Source organism: Manis pentadactyla, chromosome 14, assembly GCF_030020395.1.
Source record: "Manis pentadactyla isolate mManPen7 chromosome 14, mManPen7.hap1, whole genome shotgun sequence".
Taxonomy (NCBI): Eukaryota; Metazoa; Chordata; class Mammalia; order Pholidota; family Manidae; genus Manis; species Manis pentadactyla.
Genome location: NC_080032.1, coordinates 48,511,817 through 48,531,449, shown reverse-complemented (window position 1 = coordinate 48,531,449; position 19,633 = coordinate 48,511,817). Strand labels below are relative to the sequence as shown.

The window sequence follows — 19,633 nt, the reverse complement described above, 5'->3', positions numbered from 1 at the left end:
AGGGAACTGAATGGAACATAGACGCAGTGGCAGATGGACATCAAAGAACCTTCTGGAAGTAGTGAAGCAGCTCCTCACCATGAAATCCTGGCACTATGAGGTGCCTATGTGGGTTGAGTGAGAATGAGAATATTAACAGGAAGTGGAAACATGTGCTGGGCATGCCTACCAAGGACAGAAGCAAGATAAGGGTGTATAATTAATATTAGGGAACAGAAATATTTGGTACTGATAGTCACCACTAAAGGGCTCGGTGTTCCTGTTGCTCTGAACCTTTCTTGAATCCTCAACTCCTTCAGGAATCCCTAAACACACTACATTAATTTGCCCTTCACTCAATTCAAGTTCACTTTCAAATTTAAGTTTCCATTACCTATCTTGTATTTCTCATTAATTGAGGTCAAAGTGAGGCCTGCAAGTATCTGGTCATAAGCTTGTCAAATTCCAATCACACTATTGTCGGGCCTCCCTCTGTCTCATGGCAACGAGGAGACTTGTTCGTCCATTTGGACTGCTTTCAATGTGAAGTGCTTTTGCGGTCATAAAGACTCCAGCTATTCTGCATTTAATCTGCTGCACAGTGAACATTGCCTTTCCCCTCCCATGACTCTTACATAACTGCTTCTCACTTTGTCCTAAACAAGGGCTAGCTAGTGTCAGAATAAAGCCATGTCAATCAAGGTTATGAGATTTGGGTTCCCAGCTTGAAACTTCACAATGCAGAAATACAAACAGCACAACCTGGTTATATTTTGAAAGAAATGCAACAGCTGTTGAAATAGAATGTTGATCACATAACTCTATCCCTTCTAGAAAAAATAAATGGTGCCTTTGTTAATATAAGAAGAATTTCAGATCAAACATGTTCTTTAAATAATGACTGTCATCTTAAACCTATAAATACAGGGAATGTGCCCCTGACAATTAGAATGTAAATGTATCTTTGTGTTTATAATCTGTGTAGGATTATATTTGCAACTGTGGATATTTTCAGGTTATACATTAGGTAATAATTTTTTTATGCTTAATGAGCAAAATCTGGATTTCTCACTTATCATTCAACTGATTAAACTTTGCATATTCCCATTTCTTGTAACAAAGACTGCTACTCCATTTTAGTATATACATCTCTACTTTTTGTGTCACCAACTTCTGAATGTCGCTGTGAGGTACACTGGTATCATATGTATGAATGATCCTCCACAAGAGAGTGTGTTTAAGGCTGTATGTTCCTTCTGTCTAATGGTATGTCTCCCTTCTCTCCTTTTGTCTTTATTCACAGAATGTTTTTGTAGATAAACCAGCATTTCCGGAGTATAAAGTTTCTGATGCAAAAAAGTCCAAATTCATACTTTTGCATTTTAGCACTTTTAAAGCTGGCTGGGACTGGCTTATTCTATTGGCGACGTTTTATGTCGCCGTGACCGTACCTTACAACGTTTGCTTTATTGGCAACGATGACCTGTCCACGACGCGGAGCACCACAGTCAGTGACATTGCGGTGGAGATTCTTTTTATCATAGGTAAGAACTGGCACCAGCTTTCCTGGGGGATTTGCATAGGGGAAGCAAGTGTATTCCATATTTTCCTGACACAAATTTGAACTAAGAGCCATTTGCATGGGCATGACTCAGCCTCTGATGCACATTTTGGAGGAGCACACATTTTTCTAAATTTTTGATTTCTGAAAATGTCTCTTCCAGCTTTCTCACCATTTCTTTATTCAAACAGATCTAAACCCAGGTTTTGTATTCTATCCTTATTTTGCCAAAAGTGGTCTAAAAAGACTTAATGGCTGTTTTGTTTGTACTATTACATGATTTTAGCTGTGCAAGGTCAAAGATGAGGCTTTGCAAAAACCCCACTAGTGGTGTTCTGACAGGGGTCCAGTCCTGGGCATGGTTTTCCCTGCCCTTCCTTGCTGTTTCTGCATTCTGATGGCCCTTGGCATGGGTGGCAGGTTTGCAGAAGCAAAGGATTATGTAAGTCTTCCAGTCAATCAGGACATGCAGTGAGGATCTGATTGCAACTAAGGAAGCGGCAGCATCAAGGCATGTTTGCTTAATAAGAGTATTTATCGCTAGAATATTGGGAAATTCCTCTGAAGCTGCCTCTTCCTAATTCTTGTGAGCCTTTTTTTCCATTTTCCTGGCCCCTAAATTTTGTTTAGACCCTTGCTTGCTCATTCTAAGGGTTCTAGGTCTCCATTAAGGATTAGATTGACTCCCTGTGGAGTCTTTTTTTTTAGATTTACAGGAAGTTACAATGATAATACAGAAATGTCCCTTGTACCTTTCATTTATCCCTGTGTAGTTCTTAACCATCATTAGGAACCTGATACCGGCTTTTTTCCTGGTCACTACGGTACGGGGCAACGTCGTTATTGTAAAGATGAGAGAATGTTTGGAAAATGTTTTCAAGCAGGAAGGTGAACAAGGGAATGAGAAACAGATCTTAAAAATTCAAAGAGAAAGAAAATAGTGAGTGTGGCGGATCAAATCTCGTTTCGTTGGTGGTGGTACCTTTATTCCTGTGGAACTGGTAAAGCTTTGGGGCTCGAGTGGGTTCTCTGTCAGTGTCAGCACGTGCTTACTCTGGGTGAGTTGTTTGTATGCTCTTGGTTTAGCTTTGGCACCACTACTAACATTGCATCTACTGGGCACACCCCTCAGAGTTACATTAGGACCCCTGTTCCCACCCCAAAAATGGTGGCTTTAGTAAATTTAGGCCACTAGATGGCAGTGTTGTCTAGTTAGGTAGCTTGGTTACGACTACAAACTCAAGGGAATTTATTTTCTTCTTTTTTTTTTTTTTTTTTTACTTAAACTATTCCTTAGTGGAAAGGTATAACCATACAGGAATATTAAATCACTGTTAAATGGACAATAACAAATTCCAGGTTGAAAAAGAACTTAAAATGAAAACCGTAGCCACATTGGATGTGTCCATACGCCAGTCCATGGTGGTTTTACATCCTTGCACTTTGCTAACCTGTGATGTCTTCTTTCAAACACACACAGATTAGCACTCTAGAAAGACTCCCCATGCCTTAGTCAAGTCCTAAGTAACATGTCTAAGCCTGAGTTTCTGCTTAACAACATTTCATATTACATATTATTATTATTTAAAACTGTCATAGGGACAAGTTTATACCTTGAACTTTCTTCTCCAATCCTCCTGGCTCTTCGATATTTGAAATTAAAAGGGCTTAGAAACCACTTCTGGTACTACATGCTCACTGGCAGTTGATGACTTATTTATGCTGAGAAATGACATCTATGAGAAAGATATTGTATACATCGTTATCTCTTTCTTTCTTAGACTGCTTCCTCTGCTAAACCAACAGAGTCTGGCATGTCCCCTGATAGTTGCCTCTAAATCTATGTTCTTTCTTACTGCCATTTCTACTGGGTTCCAGGCAGAAAGATGTTCCTCTAAGCATGCAATTCCCACCCCTTACTAGCTGCATGATAAAAAAAAGGAAACCCAGTCCAGTTTCTATGCAGTTTAGCTTCCCCAAAGATTACTTTAGAATTTGAGACTTCAGTTTGCTAACAGTTTTAGTGTGACTCCAGGGCAGGAATTTTTATTTTTATAAGTGGGCAAAACTTTCCTGCTCCTTCCTAATGCTATCCTCCTGCCTTTTCTTATTTTAAATAAGTTTAAGCATATCTACAATTTATTATAACATATTTGGGAAAACAGTTCAAACTAAAATTTCTCAAAGGATGTTTCCTAGAACCTTTATTCTATGACATATTTCACAAAAGCAGTCTACAAATAATCATTGAGAAATAAGCTAAAATACTAGGAACAGAAAAGTCTATTGTCTGTAATACTGTCTTTTTATAATACTAAAGCAGTGTTTTACCACTTAACATTTATTAAATTGGTATGTGTGGTAAAATCCATATGTATAATTAAACCCTATTTGTTTTCTATTCATAGAATGGTGTTATTAAATTGTTATCTTATAATCAACAGGGTCAGAATTGTTGAAAACTAGTTTAAAAAGAGGTTTGGGAAGGGAAGGTTCCAAATAGAAAAAAATGATGCTTTCACAATATTTGCTGTTTGTGCCACTCTGTCCAGACATAAAGTGATACGATTGTTTTCTTAATAATCAATGGGAAAAAACACAAATGAGAGAAAATTAAATGTTCCATGAGAAAAGAATATATAGTCAAAATCAAAGCTGGGGGAGAATATGTCTCTTTTGGAGATTCACAAAGCACTTTCACATTATAAATCCTCTGAGAAATTCAGCAATAAAGGAATCTGTTTCACTGTGATTAATCCAGAATCTCCTAAAGTAATTTTGACCTCAGAACTCATTCCTCCTTAGACCACTTAGCAACACTCTTTTGGCAAGATGGACTTAAAAAATTCTTTCCTGATAGAGTCACTATAAAAACAGTATCTGAGTGTAATTATGCTAGCCAACACAGAAATATGAATGGTGAGCTTGAGTCTCCTCTAACTACTCTCTGTCTTAAAATAAATTGTTTGTAAGCCACACTAGTTCTTTAGTATCAACAAGGCACAAGGTTTGGCTATACATTACAAAGTGGCTATTAAGATTACTTTTACTTTAAAAACCATCACATATAATTTAGCTGCTGATTCAAAGCCTTATGGAAACTTAAAATGAGAAGTGACCTATTGGTAATTTATCTAACCCAGTCTTTCTTATGTTATAGATGGGAAACTGAGCCCTTACGATATGCCCAGGACCCTGTAAGGGACTGATGGCAGACTCAGGTCCCCTGGTTGTTGGATTAGGTTTCTTGAATTCATAATCAATATTCCATTTTTTGAAGAATATTCCATTCAACTGGCTTTCTTTTATTTATAGCAATGAGGTAGAAAAAGAGAGAAACAAGTGCCAACTTCCTTGTCTTTTTCTATGAATACAGAAATGAATACCTTGAACTCTGAAATTGTCATAGTAAGACTGTAGTATATCCAGAGGGTCTAACAACCACTTCTCCCACTTCCTTACTATAAACCCAAAAACCACAGTTTTGTGCAGGCAGCAGTGGCCCAGTCCCAGGGCATGAATTATGAGTGTTCTAAACCAGTGGAGGTCCCTCCCCATGAGCCAATCACCAGTGTAGAGGTATGTGACCATTCTGTCCAATAAAGTACAAAGAGACGTTGCTGGGGGGGCTTCCTGGAAATCATTTTTTCCCCCTGAAACAAGAAAAGGGAAAAATATTTGTGTTCCTATTCCTTTCTTTCCCTTGGTGTGTGAGTGGGAGAATGTAATGTGTGTAACTACTGCAGCCTGAATCGTCAGGAGAGACAGAGGAGAGAAGAGGTGGACGGGAGAGCAGTAACTTGAGAGAAAGTTGCCCTCTGGATTCCTTATCAGGCAATGTCATATGTTCCTGTTACTGGGACCATTGGGAGTTGCACATCCCGTTACTGATAGTTATATCATTCTCATGACACAATGATGGCTCTATCATCTGTGACTCCTTGCACTGGGCCATTTCAGAGGTTCAAAGATAAATCATTTCCAAAGAAACAGAATCTTCTGTCCTGTTATTCCATTCTAAGCCTATCTAGGAAGTGGTTTGCACATACTTCTTAGCCAATATTACAGTCACAAAGGCTTAGAATCTCAGAATGTGCCATAAAGCTGCAACTCTGATTGACTTGATTTCTCTAAGAATTTCTCAGAAACCTAAAGGTCTAAGCAGTTACACTTTCTGTTTATTCTACCTTGATCCTAATCATAAAAGGACACTTGAGAGTCATGTGGGATGAAGACAGCCGTACACTGTATAAACCTTGCTGTCCAGGGCTATACATCTAGCATCCTTACCCCCCAACCCACCAGCAATGCTCCCCAAATATTATGACAACCCCAAACACCTCATACATATTCAAAAGGCATTTTTTCCCAGTGTTCTACTTTTAAGTTGTACTCTGTGTTAACTGAGGTAGTTCTAGTTCACTGGTTCACAGTGGGCACAATATCACACACAGGGGATATTTTACAAAGGTGGAAGTTTTATTTTAATTCATTAATCAGCACTACCATCATTTGGTGTTTATTTAGTACTTTTAGATCACCATTTACGAATCTTGAAATGACTTTTACCCCAGCTAATGAACAGAATTCCTCTAAGTGCAGTATTTCTTATGAACATGCATCTATGCTTCCAACATTTCTGATTATTTTCTTTCTTTCTCCTTTTGTCTGTAATGCTTTATTGACCAATGCTTTTATTCACATACATATCACCAAATTTGGCTCAGAAACTTTTTCTAAATATAATTTAATTTGTATTATAACCTTATAATTGAGGCTTGTGGTATAATTATATTTTATTATAACTTGTGAAATATATATGTATTATATAATGAATATATATATATATGTGTATGTATAATGTATATTACTTCATTATACATATAAGGGAAAAGTTAAAAAAAACAGGAAGAAATTTATCCAAGATCCAGCTAATCACGGACCAAACTAGACTAAAACCCTAAACCCATTTGTAAAATGGACAAAATGGCAGCATTGTGAGGATTTAGTGAGGTAATTGTATCAGGAAAGACACTCACTCACTGCTCAGTCAGTAATGATGAGAATTGTCAATAATGTCACCAAGCCCCTATCTCCAGTTTAATATCCACTGTTTTCAGATAATCGGTACTTTTTAATATGAAAATTGAGCCAATCATGGGAATAAGGTAGACCAGAACATTCCACATCCCTTTAAGAAACACAAGTGTCTGGAGACTCATTTACCACCTGATCTGCTGTTCAGCTCCACTTTTGTCCTGCTCAGCTTAGATGATGATGCAAAGGTACAATCTGGGCTTCCAGGAACGTAGTCTAGAAGGAAGTCACCAGCTAACGGCTTCATCACCAGCTTTAGGGTGTCTGAGGTGTGCCTCTAATTCAACAACTTCGTCATTTTACTGGATCTGTGTTCAATTTCTAATAGTGTTTTTAAACATAGGTTTGCTTGTAAAACTTCTTCCCAAATCCTGTCTTCATTATGCACAATCTTTATAAATATGCCTTTTCCCATTTAATGTGGGACTGAGGAGTAACATGCTTACACCATTCTATTGTAGTCTCTTGCCCTCGAGCAGAAATTCAAGCCTCAGTAGAAGGACTTTAACTCGTCAGCATTCTTTGGTGCCTTTTTCTGTTAGAATAAAATATGTATATCTCAGGAGAGCCAGAAAAAGTGTAGCTATTTTATTGTTATTCCATTGTACAAGCAAACCCCACCTTACAGTCATTTTCCAGAAAAATGCAAAGATATGTCATTTTCCCATTTAGTTAAATGACTAATATTAAAGATACAGACTTGGATACTGAAAATAAATGGAAAAACTTCTAAGAATAAATAAACTTGATACTTCAAGGTGATAAGGGAATGAAAATAAATTCAGCCGCTGAATGGTTTGTGCATCCTGGTCGTCTGGGACTGTGGGTTTAGAAGCCTTGATCAGTTAGCATTCATTTCTCTTTTAGTATCTGAGTCCCCTCCTCCTGTCCTCTCTCCCTCCATTGTCCCATTATTCCTTCCCTGCCACTCCCATATGCACGCCCTCCCTCCTGTTCTCCCTCTGCCTTTCAAACATGGTGTGGCAGTGGAAGGACACCTACACAGCCTTATACCCCCACATATGCACCCCACCATCCACACTGAGCTTGGATTGAGCAATAGGATCTGTTAATAACAGTAACTCAAGATGGGATTCGTAGCCATGGCTCCGAATATTTCCACCATTCTTTGCTCTGAACAAAATCATGCTCAATGACGATGTTTTGACAAACCAACAAAATACATTTTCAAGGTATTTTCTTTTGATTAGTTTAATATCTCCTCTGTGGATAGGCCATGCTAACTATATATATGCTGAAAAAGACAGTAGAGAAAAACACTGGCCTTCATTAACCCATTCCAAGACAACCACGGCTTATCTGTAAGTCTTTCTGGCTGTTGTTTTTCTCTATTTTTTTTTCACATGGTTGTGATCTTATGTGATTTGATCTTATGTGAATTTTTATGCAAGTTTTTCACATAATATTTTAATCTAAATATATCTCCACATTTTTATATATTTATAAACACTTCATAGTTCCATAACATTCTATCATGTAAACAAACTATTCTGTTAACTTAACCATGTCTTGTTACACAGTTGATTTTTATTTTTTGCCACTTAAATAAAAGAACATAATGAACATCTCTGTGAAAAAGATGTTTATTCACCAACTGAACAAATATGCATATATTGAATGCCTGTTTACCACACACTCTTTTAGATGTTACAGTTAGAGCAGTTTAACAAATAGAGACTGTGCCCCTCATAAGATTTATATTCTAATGGGAGACAAACATTTATATTCAGTGTCAGGTAGTGGTAGGTTGAATGGAGAAAAGAAAGCATAGAAGGGGGAATGAGTGGGCTGCAATTTTAAATGAAGGGGTCAGGGAAGCAAATTGAGAACCTGACATTTAATAAAGATGGAAGTGAAGCAAGGACACAATTAACTGTATGTTTTGATGAAGAACACCCAAGGCAAAAAGAACATCAAATGCAAAAGATCCTACCTTTCATTTAGAAATTTAAAGAGTGGAATTATTGGGCCAAAGAATATTAATATATGCATCTTATAACACATTTTCAAAGTTTTATTGTTTAACCACCTTAGCCTTAAAGCATGTATTTAAGCCAATGAAGCTCTAGGTGAAATGTAATTTGTTTCTGCTCATATTTTTTACAGTAGTAGCTATTGTAAGAAGTTCTAGGTGCCTGTCATGTTCTGAATTTTTTTTTAAACCATAGTCATTTCATTTAATGGAGTAATTCAGATGACATAATGTTGCCAATACTGTATTATTGTTACTTCTTCCTATTTTTTTCCTTAGAAGATTAGATATATATGGAAAACAATTGTATTTGCCTGACAAACACAAAACTTATTTCACAATGTACCTGAATTCATTACGTTTAAATGTGAAATGTTTGTGAGATGACACGTTTGGAGGAAAATTGTCTTAGCACACGTGAGAGAATGATGCTGCCCCACGACTTACCTATTACTGTAAATAGACTACGAGAACGAGGAACATGTGCTCAAAAAATATGGAACAATAGTGCTAGTTTTGAACAAGATGAAGAAATTAAGAATGAAATATTACTAAATTTAGAAACCCAGAAGAAAATTGTGAATCCTTGATTTAGAAATACATTGCAGAGCAGTGAGGGTTTTTTCCATTGCCTCTTACCAAACATGAACTCTGCTGTACTGTTCTTTCCTCTTCTCAAGTTTTCAAGTATGTTTTCTTGCAGTATTAGAAAAAAGCCATAGTCTCCAAGTAAAAATGGCATTGTTTATATGGCTTATATTTCCTATTTCAATCTATGCATTTAGAATTTGCCCATTGGAATAATTCCACTACTTCCATATATGAAATTTTAAAGAAATTTTAAAACCAAACATATATTCAGTACATTGATAAGTTGTTTAAATATTATAGATGACAGAAAACATGGTCACCTGAGCCTAGTTGTCATTCATTATGTATTATAGGTAGAAACCCCCATGGTCTGGACCCTGGATCTCCAGCCTTCTGTCTGTCACCACCTGCTCCTCCTTCCTGTGGCTCCGGCCGTGTCGGACGCCTTGCTGTCTCAGCTGTGTCCTTCCTCACATCCTTTGTATATTCTACTCTCAAAAAAAAAAAAAATGGCAAGCCATGTTCTCAGCTCCTCTTTACATAGTCAAATTCTCTTCACCCTTGAAGTATCATCTTTGACCTCTTCTATGGTGGTCTCCCTCCCTCCTTCTGCAACCTTACGTAATTCTCTATTTCTTCCCCCCACACACACATGCCATAAAAAAAACAGGAACTCCCAGAGGACATGGACTGGATAATATATATATGTCTCTCGTTCCTGCAGTTAATACAGTGTCTGACCCATAGTAGACAGTAAACTAATGTACCTACTGCCATAACTCAGATAAACAAAATGTGAAATGTAGCTCTCTGAGTTGAACAACAGCTTCATTCCCAGGCTGACCTGTGTAGGTTTTTTTTTTTTTTCATGTGGTCCCCCAGGTGACTGCTCTTTACTTTTTAAATAATATAGTCCACTTTAGAGTTAACAAGTGAGTACTTTTAAGCCAACAGCAGGTAGCCTGGAACATCCCACAGATTTGGCACCTTGCCCAGCCCCTTGCAAGTACAAAAGATTGACAAGAGTTTGTCAAGACCCCCGCCTACTCCAAACAGTGCCCTGGGGTGAGCATAGGAGGAGCTCAGCAACCCTGAAAGCTGGTTGTCAGGAGGCCTTCCCTCTCTGGATGACAACCCTGGAAGAAAAACCTATTTACACACAGAGAAGCAAGGAGCTGCTGCAGCCTCAACTCGGCTGGACATGCTGACCACCAAGAAATCGGAAAGTTTTCTTATCAATCAACTAATAAGAATTATTAAAAACAGGCTTGATGGACACCTGATAGCATGCTTGGGTGATGGAAAGTGTATCAAAGAAACCTAAGATGTTCTCACTATAATTGAGAAGCTTATACAGTGATTGGGGAAATTTGCCTAAGCATGAAAAACTCTTAGCAGATAGTAAAAGAGCTGTGGCAGCCTTGATACAAGCCGCCTAGAAGATTTCATGACTGCTGGAAAGACAGCTGTGGTGTATTTTCAAAGAGAAGCAGAGCTTGTCTGTAGAAGTCATGAAATGTGAAGGTGTGGTCAGAGGAGAAAAGTTGATAGGAGAGTCAGTGAGAGACCATGAGGGCTGAGCATCTGGGATGAGGATGAGCTTACAAAAGTGGTATCAAGAGATAAGCCACGCTTGCGGTTATTCACCTGTTCACAAATCTACCTAAGCCTGGCCTTGCAGGCAAAATGATATCCACTGCTGGAGTGGAATGTGTCAAGAGAGCTGATAGAAATAGGGCCATTGGATATAAAGGTCATACTTTTAGAAGCGTGATGACATTGGATTTCTGGGTGTTTGGTATATAGTAGCTGCTCAGTAAATTGGTGTTGAATGTTTGAAAGTGAGCATGATGGGAATTGACTATGATAGTAAATTAAAAGGTGATTCACTCAGGTGGAATCACACACAGACCTGGGTAAGACAGATAGGCTCACCAAGAAAAGTGCAAAGAGGGTAAGTTGATTTTTTTAAATTACTCGAACTTGGTTTCAAGTGAGAGTATTAGAATATTTAATGTATACTTATTTACATTACTTCATTTGCAACTGAAGTTGCGAAGACCTGCTTCCTGTTTTCCCTATGTCACAAGGCTGCTGAGGGAGACCCTACACAGTACAGTATAATTAAGAACTAAGTTTGATGACAGTATTCATCACAGTTTATAGAGGAAGAAATAGAAGCTCAAAGAGGTTAAAATCACTCTAAAAAGAAAGGAAATGTAAAGAGAAATGAGAAGTAAACATATTGTGAACAGTAGACGTAAGTTTTATACTTATGATTTCATTTAAAGCCTATAACAAAGCCACAGAAAAGTTTTCCCAGCACTAAGTCCTCTTGTTTGTCAAATGGTGCTTGTTTTCTGACTAGATCTCTTTACATATGTGGTACTCTCCTCTCCATCCTGATGTTGCTGCTCAATCTCCCTCATGAGCTCTTCTCACTTTGCCTGTGTGGTAATGACACTAGTCCCCTGAGTTTCATCTGTGGCTGTCTGTCCTCTCTGTCACACTCATCATGGGTGACTGCATCACCTCCTACTATTTCAGTGTTGGTAGTTTCCAAAACAGTGTCTTGACCCTGATTGCTTCTATAACTTCATGCACGTGTATTCAGCCATCTACGGGGTATCTTTCCAATGAAACAGCTGCCACAGGTCAAAAATTGAACTCATCACCTTCTCCTGCTAAACTGTACACCTGTTTACTTCCTTGGTTCCCCCATATCTGAATATGATCCCATGCCATGAACTTAAGGATTTTCACAGATTCCTCCCTGTCCCTTAATCCCCCAGTAAAATCAAACTCAAAATCCTGTATGGTCCACCTCCTGTGCATCTGTTGATAAGTTCTGTATCCTCAGTCTCCCTGCCAGTACTTCAGTTCTCGTTGCCACTGGTCTGACTGGATTACTCTAACCCCTAACTAACTTCCTTCACTACCTACACCCTCAGGATTTATTTACTACACAAAAGCCAGATTTTGTTGTTGTTTTAATATAATGTATATCTGATCATGTCATCTCTCACTGATTAATCACTACCTATTCTTGAACTTTAAAAAAGGCATACTTCCAGCCTTCCCCCTTTCCCTCTTTGCCTTGCTAACTCTTATTCAGCCTTTAGGACACAGCTCAGTAATTATATCCCACCTGGCTTTCGAAGCTTCACCTTCCAAGCTGTGAGCTGTTCCTTTTTGGTGTATATCCATAGCACTCATCACATACCTTTATAGTTTCCTGTTTATTTACCTAGATCCCCTACTAAACTATAATTCCTGTGAATGCAGGAACAGAGTTTTAATCATCTTTGTACTCCCAGAATCTAGCTAATACATGTACATATTAAGTGATCAATAAATATTGGTTGAGTAAATACATGAAGGGCCATCGTTATTAGTTCTGTTTTACTTAAATAGAAATTAGAACTTAGACAAGGTTGAAAACATTTCCCTAAGGACACAGGACTACTAAGTGATAGAGCCAGTTATATTTTCTTTTAAAGCCAATGCTCATGCCAAAAGGTCATGACATTTTACCATGTCACCACATTAACTGAACTAAGATTAGAAAATTAAGTAATGAAAAAATTATATGTAGTTTTAACTTGCTTCCGTTTTGCTCATAGCATGATTCTTGGAGTTTCCATGGAAATCAGTAATCGTGGTGTTATTCCTCTGGAGACCTTTAAAATGGTTTTATTTACATTAGATAATCCAAAAAATATACTAAGAAGTGTGGAAAGACTCAAAATACACTGGAGTGGAACAAAAGGTTAGCATACTGAACAAGAAGCAGTTCTCCTCATTCATCGTTTTGGGAGGCCAAATGTGAACAGAGAGATGTCCAAAATGACTGACTCTTCAAAAAAGGAAAAGGTGAAGACCTAAAAAGGTCATTCCGCAGGTACACAGTGATACTGCACACATAATAAGACAGCACGAGAATGCATGGCTGTAAAAGTAGATGGAGAAAAGGTGGATGAAATACTGCTTGCTCTGCATGAGTTGATGATAGAAGTAAAGGTCTAGAATATAGGTTGTATATAATGAAACAGGAAGAAAATGATGCAGCAAAATTAATAGTTATAGCAGCCAACAAAGACTTTTTTCCCAAAGAATGGAAACGCTGTGTTTGTGACAGAGGCAAATGAGATGCTATGTCATGTTTCTGGTGTTGAAGCACGTCTCTTCTGTATAGTGCACTTCTGCAATAGGATCCTTCTCCTGGGGTAGGACAGGGGGACAAGTTCTTCAGGTTCCTGTAGGACCACTGGGTAGATTTATGCACGTATGTTAGGGAGATGAAGAGGTATGGTCAATTTCAGGTCATGGATGTCTTTTGAGAAAGTTACTAGTCCAAAGAGAGTTGTAGTAAAAAAAGGACATTTTTCTTTATATGGGACATGTTTGTGCTAAAGAATTTTTCATTCTTTATCTGAGATCCAAAGTTAACTGGCTGTTCTGCATTTAATTTGCTAAATCTGGCAAGTGTGTAGTGTTTGACTTCAGTGGATCACCTTAACGCCTTGGCTTCAGCAAGCAGCACCAGGAGCTCGGATGCCCAGGTACTGCTGCAGGATGTCTGTGCTGAGGTGATGCTGACCGATTTCTGGCTAAGGGCTGCACAAGAGTAGCTTCTCCTTAGGAGCACTGCCACCCACAGTAGAGGCTGGGGAACTGGGTTAGTTTATATGATAAAAGGTCATATTTTGATTGGACTGTCAAGACCAGCTACCAAAGCATTATTTCATGGGGCTAGAAACTGTTAAGTTACTAAGTTAATGGAAGGATGAGAGCAGTGGCCTTTGCTTTTTACATTAGGTTTAATAAGATATTGTAACAATAGCCGCAACAGTAATTCATTGGCTTATGAGGTACAGTAATTCATTTCTTTCTCTCCTGATGTTCTGGGGAGAGTATTGAAGGCTGGTAGGGAGTAGGGGAGGTGGTCACACATAGTCATTTAAGGACTAAGACCCACAGTGGCTCTACCATCTTTAGGGGATGGCTTCTGAGGTCACTCCATCCAGCAGAAACACAAGCAAGGACTGTGGAAAATCAAATGCAAGTAATTTTATGGGCAAAGCATAAAATTTGCAAGAGCCTAGCCATGTGAACACACTAGTTGCAAAGGGGGCTGGGAAGAGTCGTCCAGCTACAATTCTATTACCCTGGAAAAGGGAGGATATGAATTTTGGTGAATGGCTATTTTTGCAGTTATATTTTGCATTTCATATTACAGTTGCTTTACAGGGCTTTTAGATTGAGAAAAAGGGAGAAGAAACCCAACATACTATTTTAAATATTAGAGGCAATTTTCCCCTCATTCAATTTAAATAGAATATATGCCAAGGTGTGAGACAGGTCTTAGTTTCTTTGTTTCTCCCATGGAGTGGGGATGTGGCTGATTTGAATATCAACTTAAGACACAAGTCAACTGCTTCCTCTGCTATTTAACTGAAGGTACCATAATCTATTTTAATGCTAAAGGGAAAAGTGGCACGTGGACTTAATGAGAGATGATATGTTGGAATGACATACTTTATGGGTCACTCAAATTCTTTTGGGTATAATTTGACTAAGTGATTTACTCTTTACTCACTGACTTTAGAACCTAATATCAACATAATATGCAAACCTTCTACCCCCAAAATAAATAAATATGCTATTACTCCACAATCATTTAAGAACTTTGCTATTGTGTGTTTTGAATATATTTCAAGTTTTGTGTATTACAAGTCGTTAAGCCAGTTCTCCCCAAGGGGTGATACCTATAGATAAGGAAAGGCAATAATTTGCATGCTCATTAAAGGGACTAGTAATAGTACAGCCAGAGGAAGAATAGTGAAGAGCTCCGGAGGGTGATACCGTAATCAGCCCTTGCCTTGGACCTCTTTAGTAAGATAATACAATGAATCCCATTACCAAGAGATGTCTTTTCATAACAGATTGAAAATCTGGTCTGACCATCCACATGAAAAGTTTGATAATGATTAAAATAACCACAGAACGTATGGCCAATAGCCATCTTGAAGCGAGTTGAAAGACCCATATGTTTTGCATCTCTTGAACAAAGGAGACATTTCTACTTAACATGTAAATATGTATTCAGAATGGCATCAGTACTGTTGGATATTCAACTTATATATGCAAACAGGATTAACTTGGATAACAGAATTAATCAAAACTACTCCAAGTCAAGTAACGGACTAGTGACAGCCAAATACCACATTGCATTACTCAGTTGTTGAGTGGTGCGTCAGAAAAACAGCTTCTTGAAATACCTTAGCTTTCCAGTTTGTGGCAGAGTTCAATCCGGATAACCTGAATTTTGAAGTACCTCTGACTCTAGCCCAAATAAAGACAAGATGGTTTTAGCTGTGTTGCTAAGAAAACAGCAGTAAAACTATCTCGTGCAATAGAAGGCTAATTTGAAGACCTTTCCTAAACACATGGGTAAATAGTTTTTAACAAATGGATGTGCCTTTGTAAAATTTTAGTTACTCATTTTTACATCAAAAACCACTGCCCTGTATGTAGAAAATAAGTAGAAATTAGTAATTAAAACAAGTAGAAAATAAAACACAGGGTTGGTAGGTTTTGACTAATGTTTTGCTTTCTCTGGAATATCACTGAGAAACTCTAGACACTATATTTTATTTATAGAAACAGGTACCGGAGCAGTTTCTTCCCTTCCCTCCAGAAATACAGTATACTAAATTTAAAGGACAAACTTTGTATGAACTTTGAAAAACTTCCACTGTGAAATATGAACAAATAAAAAGAACTGGAAACTTTGTTTCTTTAAAGGCTTAGCTCTAATCGGGAACCCTTTGCTACCGTACATTTCCCTAAAATAGATTTCACCTCCTAGAGCTCATCTTTCCTGACTCCTACTCTAATCTCAGTGCATCTCCGCATTAACTGGCTCTGGAATTCCTCCTGGCCCCTGTGTACTGCTCTCTTGTTGAGTTCCACGTGTGATTATTTAGATTTTTTATTCTGCTTGCCTTGTGACTTCCCTTCTTGGCTTTGGTGAACCAACTACCACAGTGAATTATTGGCCCCTAAATGCCTGGTGATAGTGACTTGACTTGCCTTTGGGCTACACTCCCTACTCAGACAACCCCGAGGGAGAATTTATAAAACATAGACACCATGTTGCTTCCCAACTTTCCTTTCAACGTCAGTGACCCAGATGCAACTAGAGCAAAGAACGAGTGTGGTTCCCAACTTGGGCATCGCCACCTGGTCCTACTCAGATGTTACTGAAGTCGGATGGGTGTGGTGTGATATTATTGATATTTTTATGATTTTATTGTTCACAGTGTCTCAAAAATAGACTGAATTAATGGAAACCAAAAGTAGAAATGCGATTCAAGCATAACATAAATATATGGGTAATTTCTACTGTTGGCATTCAAAAAAATAACCACAAAATCATAATGGGCTTAAGTGAAAATCTCTTTTTCTCTAAATCAAGCATCAAGCATGGTTCCATTACTTTAATACTGAATATTGTATTCCACTTAGGTTTTTTTTTAATATAACACTTCAGATTTGTGACTAATCAATTTTTGCTTTCAAAGTCAAATATATTAGTCATATTTTAAATGCTCTTAAGAATCCTTAAATATAGCTGTTTTTGACTGTGTGGGTAAAGCTGATCTGTGACAGACAGGTCATTGGAACAAAATATAGAAACCAAAAATAGATACACACATATATGATCACTGACTTATGACTTATGCTTTAGGGCAAAAATAGTTTTCTAAAATGGTGCTGGATCAATTGGATGTCTACATGAGAAAATATAATCTTAACTTCTGCATCATCCCATATACAAAATCAGTTGCAGATGGATCATAGACAAAATGTGAAAGTTAAAAAGTAAAATTCCTAAAAGGTATCATAGTAGAATATCTTAATGATCTTAGCATAAGTGCAAATTACTTAAACAGAACACAAATCATAATCAGAATATGTAATAATAATTTCTATAAATCAGTAAAAGAGGAGGGAGAGAAACATATTTCATTAGACCAAACTCCTGAATCAGCTTCATGAAAAAGGGTATCCAAATGTGTAATTAATATGTGCTTGATATCATTAGGAAAATGAAAATAATGTTAGCATCACTAGAATGGCTACAAAAAGGACAAGTTATTATAGGTTGCAAGAAGATACAGAGGAAGCTAAAATTTTATGAACTATATGTAGGAATGTAAATCAGTACAGTCTCTCTGTTAAACTCTGTCAGTATCTACTAAAATAAAATATATAATTATTTTATAAAAGCAATTTGACTTATAGAAAGACATAGTTACTGTATGTGTGTGTGTGTGTGTGTGTGTGTGACCTGCATGCCTGTGTGTGTATATGTATATATTTCTAAAAGCATGAAATGTAATAACCCAAATTGGAAACAACCCAAATTTTCATCAACAATAAAATTAAGGAGTGGATTTCTGTTTAGTTATACAAAAAAATACTATAAAGCAATAAAAATAAAGTGAACATGGTAACATGATACCAGATGATGAAAATCATATATGCAATGCTTAGTGAAAGAATCCATACACAGGAGTATTTACTATATGGATGCATTTATATAAAGTTCCTAACTAATTAAGCAAAATCAATCTATTGTAATGAGCATAACAGTGACCTTTTGGAGGCTAATGACTAGGCAGGATCATAAAGGAGACTTTCGGTGTTCTTCCCCTAGTTTTATCTCTATCCATTGGTAATGACAAAGATGGTCAGCTTTGGGAAAATTCATCAAGCTGTTCACTTAAGACCAGTGCATTTGACAGTATATATACAATTCTTGAGAGAGGAATATTTTTTGAAATACATTGAACAAAAAATTTTGCATGTGGCAACTTATGTTCAAAGTGCTAAATAGTGTCTTTTTATGACTGAAAGTTTACCTAATTTCAAAAAGCAATGCATAGACATCACCAGAAGAACCCTCTTTTCAAGCCAAAAGAAGGAAAAGAGCTATAATAAAAAATGTTTTCATGGTAACATATAGACAGACTCTAAGTAGAAATTCTAGCTCAACCACTTTCTAGTTGGGTAACCTTGAGCAAATAAATTATAAGTCTATAACCTGTCACTAAATGGACATAATACCTACTTCACAGTGACTGTGTGGGGATCAAAATAGCTAATACATGTAAAGCACTTAAAACAATCTCTATCACATGGTAAGAATTTAATAAATGCTACCTGCTTTTGTTTCCATAGACACTACTTCATTGTCATTTTAGCACCACTATCTTATGTGCATCAAGTCTGTTAAGTAATAATTTAAAATATTATTAACATGTTAGGTGACCTCAGATCAGTCATTCATTGCCCGTTTCTCAGTTTTGAAGCCTAGAGAATGGTAGTAGTAACACTAATACTACTAATGACGACAGCCAGTACCTGCTCCGGGTACTAGGAACCCAGGAAGTCTGACTCCAGGTTCCCACCGGGAGCCCCTCTGCTCAGAAGCCTTTTAGGGATGACTGTCTGTCAGGATGGGCTAGGGCTTGCTGTGGTAGCAAACAGCCTCAGTTCTCGGGGTTACACGTCACACAAAGGTGTGTGTCTCCCTCTAGTTGTGCGGCCGTTATGGGTCCCCGTGAGCTCCGCTCATTGCAGTCACTCAGAACCCCAGACTCACCGAAGCTCCACCTCCCCACATGCTTCCGTGGTCATCAAGGCAGAGGAAAAAAAAGTGAGGAACTGCACACTAGCTCTCAAAATTTTGCTGAGAAGCATTTAAAGCTACTCCTTCTCTCTCAGTTTTAGCCAAAGCAAATCAGACATACATTTCAGACACACATCTCTTAAGGGGCCGAGGAAATATAATCATACCAGAAAGCAGAGAGCCAGAAATACTTGGTAAACAGTACTAAAGATGCCCACATATATTAAAGAAATTATTTTCCTCAAGTATGAAAATGAACATCAAAGTCTTCATTAAAACGTAAAGTGATGTGTAACTATAAAAGATCTTAGTATTTAATCTAAAATTTTTCTCTCTGGTGAAGATATGTATTTTGGATGTCATGTTGGGGCAAACATTAATTGGACTAACAAACTTGTGTTATCTTAGTCTTCATTAATTCTAATTCTTTATTATTTGGATAATCAATATTCACTTCATATTAAATTAATAAACTAATTATTAGGTTTTCCTTTATTTCATGACCAAATACTATAGATACAATAGTCTTTATATTTTCTATTCTGTGTAAATTTGAAAATCTTACCAACTGATAACTATAACTATAGATAGAATAAGTATGCCAAAAAACTTTGTATAATTAAGTAGCATATGCTTAAATCATGGTTTTTCAGAAGTTCCAAGTTCAATATGAATCATAAAATTACGTATCACTGAAAAAGTGAATAATTTA

The 19,633-nt window shown here is 37.3% G+C and overlaps 1 protein-coding gene across 1 annotated transcript in view; it reads left to right on the top strand.

Moving 5' to 3' along the window:
• The window catches only part of KCNH8 (potassium voltage-gated channel subfamily H member 8), a 347,390-nt gene that overhangs the window by 194,375 nt on the left and 133,382 nt on the right, over positions 1–19,633 (top strand). Inside the window, exon 5 of the mRNA XM_036901045.2 lies at positions 1,283–1,523. Within this exon, the coding sequence (XP_036756940.2) occupies positions 1,283–1,523 (241 nt within the window). The remainder of the gene's footprint in view (positions 1–1,282; positions 1,524–19,633) is intronic.